The 9,670-nt window shown below is 35.4% G+C and overlaps 2 protein-coding genes across 2 annotated transcripts; both read left to right on the forward strand.

The window, feature by feature from the left end:
• Positions 1–5,215: 5,215 nt before the first annotated feature.
• LOC130630146 (uncharacterized) lies at positions 5,216–5,848 on the forward strand. Its single transcript, XM_057443539.1, has one exon. It carries the CDS (start codon positions 5,216–5,218, stop codon positions 5,846–5,848), a length of 633 nt encoding a protein of 210 aa, XP_057299522.1.
• A 90-nt stretch (positions 5,849–5,938) lies between these two features.
• LOC130630147 (uncharacterized) lies at positions 5,939–7,917 on the forward strand. Its single transcript, XM_057443540.1, has 2 exons — positions 5,939–7,485; positions 7,590–7,917. Exons 1-2 carry the CDS (start codon positions 5,939–5,941, stop codon positions 7,915–7,917), a joined length of 1,875 nt encoding a protein of 624 aa, XP_057299523.1.
• Positions 7,918–9,670: the final 1,753 nt, after the last annotated feature.

The following is a 9,670-nucleotide window of genomic DNA, read 5'->3' on the forward strand; positions in this document are numbered from 1 at the left end:
CAAATCTGGGCATATCCAGATGTAGAGTAGGGGTTCTCGTATTGGGAAAAGCCGTCATCGTATGGCATGGGTACCTTCATTCTCGCTAGGATACGCCGCATGTGGTAATAGACGTGGAATTTAAAGATACTGTTGATGAGAGGCACGGAGCCATTCAAGTGTTTGGCGGATATACCTAGGGCGGTACTAGCGCAATGACAAGCGAAATTAACTTGTATATTCCAGTAGCCAAGGGCTTGACCGTAACCAAGCCTCTCCTTAGCCTTGTGGTATAAAAAAGAAGCAGTTTCACGCACACTCTGCAACCTCTCTGCGAGTGCATCACGTGTTGCTGCCACTGGCGCTGAGACAGCGCTATATAATTTACTAATTGCATTTCTAAAGAAACTCATTGCTTTATTATATGTTGGAAAATTTTCTGGGACGCTGGACATTTATTTTATGTTGTGACCCCAACCAGGGTGACAACATTGCGTTCGTACGAGAGTGCTGCAGCACAGCGGTAATTGCCCGCGGTATTGACCCCTTTGCGCAGAGGATCAATATAGCGAGGAAACAGTGCTGTCTCAGGCTCTTGAAATTGGGGTTTGGGTGGAAAACGGTGAGTGCGCTAGAGGATCAATATAGCGAGGTAACAGTGCTGTCTCAGACCCTTGAAATTAGGGTTTTAAGTGAAAAACGGCGATAAGTCGAAAGTGTCCTAGAGAGCTCCGTTTTCATTGTGTCAAATTCTTGACATATGTATCTGATCCTGAACATGATTTATTTGTTGTCAAAACACTTTCTCAACCAAGCTTGCAGAGACCGTTGAAATTCTTGCTACTTATTAAATGTTGGACTTTGATCATCCCCTATCAATGGGAGTGGGATAATACAAGCCATGGCTTTATAAAAGAGTGACATCTCGGTTATTTTGTCCAAGGTTTGTATGCTTTTGTATTTTAAAATTCATAATTACTCATTTATTCATTCTTTAGTCAAATCCATATTTTTAGTTAATTATGCGCGTACCAATCTTCGCGCATTTGCGAACAAAGAACTTGGTTAGTGCACAAACATAGTATGGAAATTAAGCGCCCATCATTTTACGGCAATATTTACACGCGTCACGACATTTCTTTTTGAAACCCCCAATTTTACTACTTTTCCTTGTCATTTATCGAAGATATAAGCGTGTACGTAAAATAGTACGCACGAAATACGTTCATGATGCTATGTTACAAAAATTAATTCGCGCGAAGTACTGCGCGTAAAACGATAGGAAAATCATAAAAATCAACACAGATTAAAACAAAAACATCTACAACATACTTTCACTTAAATTAAAAATAACAAGTCGTTTCATTCTGAACAGTATAATTACCGTGACATGCAATTCAACCAACAAAACTATCACAGCATGTAAAAACATGACAAGCAGCAGTTTAGAGTCATTTTACAGTTTAATTGCCTCTCTCAACTTTAGATCAGCCCCTTAGGTCCATGCTAGCAGGCGAAAAAAGAGATATGCACTACGGCCGAATCCCCGTAAAATTTTCTACATGATAACGATTAGCAAAAAGAATATTGCAGAAGTATCTAGAATATCTGTAAGCACAAGTCGTTTGTAGTTATATTATTCTTTGTTTTTTGCAACATATCCATGTTAGCATCAATGAGTATAATATTGTGATAAGCAGGAGGAGGGTTAAAGGTGTCTACCATATGTAATATCCGACAGTATGGTGGCACATATTTTTCATTGTTCCCAGGTTAACAATGTTTAAAATAAGTAGTCCACTCACAGATAAGGACGATAATTCTATTATTATAATGTTGTTTTTTTATTAGTTTTCTCTTGTTTATTTGTTTGTTTTCTCCTTTATAAATAAGAGTCGGTTAAGTTGTGCAGGAAAGTGCCAGCTTGTAATTAGCATCAGTTAACAATTCACCCGTTGTCATAACCGTTCCATCAGTGCTAACAACGAGTTGTGGAAGGTCATTAGTTTTACCTCTTTCTACGTTTATCTTAACTGTACCGCAGCTTTATCAATAAATAAATCCCTAGAAATTTAAACTCATACATTAAAATTTATACCCGGGTCAGACAGAAGTCTGTCATATAATAATTGCTCTTCTTCTGTAATTTTTATTGTTGAAAGCTTTTTTACTGACCATCTTTTGTCTGCCTTAGAAAATGTGGCATAAAACTTTGCATTTGTTTGCACTGTAATTTTGTGTTAAAATCAATAAACTTAACTGAGTTAAACTTCCGAGTTAAAAATCGAGTAAAATAAAATAGAGCAAAATTTTCATAACAACACAATTTTTGAACTTATGTATTGCGCCAATTGCGCTACTATACTTGAGATATAATAATTTATTAATACATACACTATGCGAATTGAATAAACCCTGCCATTGTCAACACACTTACATAGAGCGCCACCAACTGCACATATAATGAATTAGCAGAAAGAATCCAGTCGTTTGAATCTGAACATTTACCATGAGAGATATAACCATGTATTGAACATAGAAAACCTCAAGTGCACATCCTACAAGCAAATAGAAAACATCAACTACTTTCGATTTGAACATATACCATGAACAACTAAGAGAGGACATCAAATCCTTCCGATTTGAAAATATACCATAACAAACAACCACACACTGACTTCCTTTTCCCAATACACCCCTCTGGGACAAGGCGCAACTATATATTCTGTAAAATAACGGAGAACAACTAGTTAAAATAAGAAAAACATTTTATTTATTTATACTTTACTATATGACGTACATTTTCACGTGTTATTGGAAAACTTAGATGCATGTTAAATGATAAACCAACTATCGGGACATTATGTCCATTATGGCTTCTAAATCCACTGTTTGTACTACCAGTGCTGGTGATAGTCCAAGCATTACCATTACAGTGTAGTAATAAGGAAATTTTATCTGCGGTTTGTCTCGTCCAATATCAACTTCAAGTAGCATCACTGATGCTTGAATACTTTATTATTTTGACTATGAACTTATTTAAGAATGATTGACGAGAAGAATCGTGCCCCCATTATTTTTTGCCCTAGCTGTACGATAGATCGTAATGTCACATACTCACAGGTTCAATTTCAACCAAATAATTTCATTGCAAGGTAATGAAACATATCTTGTGGTTACCATATTTGTCTATATCTCCCCAGTCCTCTAGCTGCTTTTATTATGTATTTATATTCTCGCACAAAATATAGTCACGTTTTAAAATAAAGTTTCATTTGTATCCGATTTTACCTGGAAATTCATTGGAGCCCTCAGAGAGATACTTTGCTTATGTATCTATGGTTGTATTTAGTGGTTTTTAGTTGTATTATTTTTATTGGTTTGGTTTAAAGTTTGGTGTTGTTGTGATTTTAAAAATGGGTGATTTCGCGAAGTACAACAAAGTTAGAAAGTCTGTTGTTAGAACTGCAAACAAATTAATTACAAGGGGAGAGAAAATTATATCGTCATATACCGATAATGTTGCAGATGTTCGTCAAATTGAGGCAATCCGTGATACTTTGATGGAAAAAATAGCGAAAGTTGCAGAACTAAACGAGTCGATTATGGATTGCTTGACAGAGCAGGATGATATCGACAAGGAAGAAGATTCTAGTACGGAAGAAATGATGATGTTAAAGGATAAACTACGTTTGTTTGAATCATTTTTAGAAAAACGATCAGCCAGAAAAGATTTTTCTGAAGCAGGAAGCACTTTCAGCCACAGTAAACTAATAAAATTGCCTCGCTTACATTTACAGCCCTTTGATGGGCATCCGGAAAACTGGTCGACTTTCTGGGATAGCTTTGAATGCGCCGTACACACTAATGACGATATGTCCGACGTTCAAAAAAAGACCTATTTAAAAAATCTAGTAGAAGGTCCCGCTGCAAGTTGTATCGCTGGGTTTAGACTTAGCAATGAAAATTATAAAACCGTCGTTGATTTACTGAAAGAGAGATATAATAATAAGCAGTTACTTAATTTCACCACATATGAAAAAAATACTGAAACTTGAACAGGCGAATAACTTAACTAACATAGAAACATTGCGTAATGTATTTGTCAACGTTGAGACACAAGTGAGAAGTCTGGAAAATTTAGATGTCACGTCTGAAAATTATGGTCCGCTATTAATACCAGTACTTATGTCCAAACTTCCAGAAGAGCTTAATTTAATTATTACTCGTCAATTTAACGACAAAGATTGCTGGGATATGAAGTTAGTTTTAAGACGTTAAAATCGGAGATCGAAGTTCGTGAGAAATCTGCATATTCTTTACAACAGCCGCACGATAACAACCCGTTTTCATCATCGGCATTACCAGTTCACTTTTCACATCAATCGAACCGCGATCTTCCGCACAATCAGCATAATTATCGCAATCATCAGAATAATCAGAATAATTATAGATGCATATTCGCATAAATCACAGCAATGCCGAAAAATCACTAATTTCGACGCAAGGAAAAACGTGTTACGTGACAAGAAGAGATGTTTTGATTGTTTGAAAGGTGGACATTTAGCCAAGTCTTGTTATTCTAAGATTAGTTGTTTAATGTGTTCAAGTAGACACCATGTTGTTATTTGTGATAAGAAAAGGGACGTTGACCAAGGTCGTAGAGATAAAGATGAAACCGAACAAGAAAAACCAGAAAATGTTGCTGGTGCCACTTTGTTGGTTACAAGTTCAAATTCGTTCGACATTCCGAGTTCCGTTACCATAGGGCGCATAGGGTCGAGTGAGGTAGTAGAAGTGCAGTCTTGGTAGCAAATGTATTGAAGATTTGGGCTGAGTTTGTCGAAGATAAGTTGGATAATCAGTTGGAAAAGTTTTAGTCCTTCGAAAACGCTGGTATCGAGAAACAACCAGCTGTTGAAAATTTTTGTGAAAATGTTAAATTCAGCGCGCAGACTAAACGTTATGAGGTGCGGCTGCCTTTTAAGGATGATCGCGATGTGCTCCCTGATAATTATTTTGTTTCTTTAAAGAGACTTGAATCATTGAGGCATAAATTGAAAAATAATCCCTAATTATTGCGTAATTATAACAGTATGCTCAAAGAACAGCTTGAACAAGGTATCATTGAAAGAGTAACCAACAACGATTGTGGCAAAAGACAAGTTCGCTATTTACCACACCGACCAGTCCTTCGTGATGATAAACCAACGCATGGTATTCGATGCAAGTGCGCATGGTATTCGATGCAAGTGCAAAATCAGTGGGACTGGCTTCATTAAATGATTGTTTGTATGCTGGACCATCTTTAACCGAACCTTTATATAACGTCTTATTGCACTTTCGATCTCACAAAGTAGCCTTCATTGCTGATATCGAGAAGGCATTTTTACAAATTAGTTTACATTCAACCGATGGTGATTTTCTTCGTTTTATTCGGTTTAAAGATTTACATAATTTATCACTACAAAACATTGAAACTGCAGAAATTGGTATTTATAGATTGAGTAGAGTATTGTTTGGTGTAAGTTCGTCACCATTCCTCCTTAGTGCCACTCTTATTAAGCATGCTGAATCATTTAATCATGTTGATCCTTTGTTTGTACAGAAGTTATTGAGTTTACTTCACGTTGATGATCTAACTTCCAGTGGCGCTACTGTTAATGCAGCACATGATTTTTACCAGAAATGTAAACAACATCTCGCCGAAGCAAATTTCAATCTGCATAAATTTCATTCGAATTCCGAAGAGTTTGAACAATTATTTACCAAACCCCATGTTGCTCATACCGGACATGTTACCAAAGTTCTTGGTGTTTTGTGGGATAAAAAGAAAGATTCGCTCTTATTCACATTCGACGACATTTAATCGTTAGCGAAGGACATACCGACAAAACGTCAATTGATTAAATTTACCGCTTCCATTTATGACCCTCTCGGTCTTATTAACCCTATTGTTATGCGATTAAAAACATTGTTTCAAAAAACCGGTGTAGGTAAAATTGGTTGGGACATCGAGTTGAGTGGACAGGTTTTGGACGAGTGGCGAGTTACGTACAGTGATTTTAAAAGCGTTTCACATTTGAATGTACCGCGATGTTACGATGGCGAGAATATTGTTGATGTACAAATGCATGGTTTTTCTGATGCTTCTTTGAAAAGTTACGGTGCGTGTGTTTATTGGAGGTTCGAACATGCTGATGGTAGTTTTTCTACGAAGTTAGTGACGTCTAAGTCGAGAATCGCGCCAATTAAACCAGTCACGATACCTCGATTGGAGCTGTATGGTGCAGTGATGTTAGCGAAGCTGGTGAAGTATATTCGTGATGAGTTGAGTTTGGTTTATGATATTTCTGTGACACGGTGTTGGATTGATTCGTCTATTGTTCTGTATTGGATTAAAAATGTTAATAAGAGGTATGAGGTGTTTGTCGAACGGCGAGTTGGTATCATTCGTGATTTAGTTTCATCGGACAGTTGGTTTCATGTGGAGTCAAAGGCAAATCCTGCGGATATTTTGTCGAGAGGTTGTTTGGTATCTGAGTTGGTGAACAATAACTTATGGTTTTCAGGACCTGATTTCTTGCGCGACACCAACATCTCAGTCTCGAGTTTTAATTTCAGTAATTTCAAGGTTGATGATGCGACTTGTTTAATTATTGGTAACGAGGAATCAGAGGAGAGCACCGAAGAAGAAGTTGATTTAAGTTTTATGAACATTGCACGATATTCTAATTACACACGTTTATTGCAAATTACCGCATTGGTTTTACGATTTGTTGGAAACCTCAGAAGAAAGGGTCGTAAGGAAGAATTGGTTTTACATACATTTGTTACAAAGGACAAGCAATTGCATGCAGAAAAGCTGTGGATTAAATATGCGCAAAAAGATATAATTCAACTTCCGAGTTACAAACAGTTACAAAAAGATTTACGATTTCAAAATATTGATGGCATTATTCGTTGTAAGGGACGCTTAGAAAACGCTCCTTTAGACTTTGATACTAAGTTTCCAATATTTTTACCGAAAAACATTACTTTAACAAAGCTAGTCATTTTGCATTATCATGTTCAAGTTTTGCATAATGGTTTGAAAGAAACACTTAATACCATCAGATCGAAATTTTGGATTCCAAAAGCACGAAATTACATAAAGCAGTTAATCCGACAGTGCTATTTATGTCGTTATTACAAAGGGAAATCTTATGCGTATCCTGTTTCACTAGCATTACCGGAATCACGACTATCCAATCATCATCCGTTTAAACATACTGGTCTCGACTATGCCGGACCTTTATATGTTCGAAATGTTTATCATGGTGGAAGTATGTATAAAGCTTGGGTGTTCTTATTTACTTGTACCAGTACCAGAGCTTTACATTTGGATTTAGTTCCCAATGCTTCGTCTTCAGGTTGTATTCGTAGTCTTCGCCGATATTTCAGTGAACGAGGTATTCCCTCTGAAATTATTTCTGATAATGGTAGTCAATTCATTGCCAAAGATACGCAATGATTTTCGTCAAATCGAGGAATTAAATGGCATTTTAACTCCTCGACTCTTCTTTAAACAACGTTAAACGTTGTTTAAAGAAGACTTTACACAATACCAGATTATCGTATGAAGAACTACTGACTGTTCTACCTGAAATTCAAGCAGTTGTTAATAACAGACCGCTGACATTTTTGTATGAAAACATAGGTGAGCAACCATTAACACCTAACCATTTACTATTTGGGAGAAAAATTAATTCGGAAGCCTCGCATATTGATAGCGATAAAAATGAAAAAGATTTGTGTCAACTTTATGATCATTTGCAACGTATCATAAACCACTATTGTAATCGATGGAAATGCAAATATTTGACAGAGTTACGCGAATATCACAGAGTTGGAAAATCACGTGATGAAACTTCTGTTCGAATCAAGATGTTGTTTTAATTGAGGAAGCAAAGTAACCGAGACAAAATTGGAAAATGGGAGTCGTTGAAGAGTTCGTACCATCACATGACGGCAAGAAACGGGGAGCTGTCATTAGATATGTTCTCAATGGAAACACACATACAATAAGAAGACCGAAAAACAAACTTTATCCTGTTGAATTAGCGAAAGACGAAGCTGAAAAGAAAGAAGAAGTAGATATTACATTCATTGACGAGAATGATATCATAACGGACATGTAAATAAGAAACATTGAAGACATTATGTTATACATTTGTTGACACTTTTATAGTTTATCACGCATTTGTTATATATAGGATATTTAGGCAGCTAGGGGGAGGATGTGGTTACCATATTTGTTTATATCTTCTCCAGTCCTCTAGCTGCTGCTTATTATGTATTTATATCTTCTCACGTTTTAAAATAAAGTTTTATTTGTGTCCGAATTTACCTGGAAATTCATATGTTACCTTGCATTAATTCACAATTGCATTCGTAATCTGGCGTGGAAACCTTACTGAATTTTTAATGACAATATATGAAAAAAAGAATAATTAAGTTTTCTATATTTTCTTAACAATATATAAAGGGTTGCGGAGTTCCCTATGTTCGCAAGCAAAGAATTATAGTTGACGGTGCAATCAAGAAAGCCTCCTCCCCGGGGTCTTTTTCACTTTTTAATAATGGTTGGTTTTCCAGTGTTTCTTTTAACAATGCAGGTTGAGGTGCAGAGCAGTTCTGTTTCGTAGATGTTATTAAAAATCGTGAATCAACTATAAACGCTTTCGTTTCTCAGCAAGTGCAAACGGGGCTTTCATGTTGTAAATTTTTTTTCTTAAAAACACTACAAACAGAATTCCTAAGTTTTCACCACATAATAGCACTCTGTGCGCTTATTTGGACTGAACGATTATTTGGTCATTAAGCGCTTATTAAAGAGTTTGCAGAATAAGCATTCTAGTACTTACAACTATTTTTGAGATAAACATAAAAAATATTTTTTTATCATATCAACAACAAAAACACTATCAAGAACAGTGCACAGTACACATTGACCTGTAATGCAGCGTTATCGTATTCGTTAAATTAAACATTCGAAAATTACAACATAACGGATAAACATCATTTTGTGTTTGATCAGTTTTCGCAAACCTTACCCAAATAACAAAAAATTGTTATCTCCCTGCAGATACAAAGTCCATTTATTTTCAATTTAATATAATAAGGTTCGGAAGACTTGTTCTCATTAAGAAAAGAAATTTTAAGATAATTTTTTTATTTTTTATAAAGAATTTATAATTTTTTTATTTTGTTGTGCAGAATTTTTCCATGGCAAAAAAAAAATTTCTCTTTTGATATTACACATTAAATTAGCCAAAAATAACGAGAACTCAGAATCTTCTTGGAGTGCATAAAAATAACGATAACACATTTTCTAAACTTGGCTATTCGCAACTATTTTGAATAATAAACAAATATTTTAATCTGACTGGAGCAATAAGGTTTTTGCATGTTAATTTAATGTCGTATGGGAATATATCCTTAAGAACAGTTTTGAACATCAGTGTTATGCAACAAATTCGATTACCGTTTTTTATTTTGCTGTCCTGAATTTTTTTGGCAATCGAATCTCAAATTACCAATATCCTCTCTTGATATTATTGTAACTTATAGATACAATACATTGTTAAACAAAAATTATGAGAAATTAAAATCTCTCTCGAGCAATAAAGCAATAAGGTATGTTTTTAAA

This window comes from Hydractinia symbiolongicarpus, chromosome 2 (genome assembly GCF_029227915.1).
Source record: "Hydractinia symbiolongicarpus strain clone_291-10 chromosome 2, HSymV2.1, whole genome shotgun sequence".
NCBI lineage: Eukaryota > Metazoa > Cnidaria > Hydrozoa > Anthoathecata > Hydractiniidae > Hydractinia > Hydractinia symbiolongicarpus.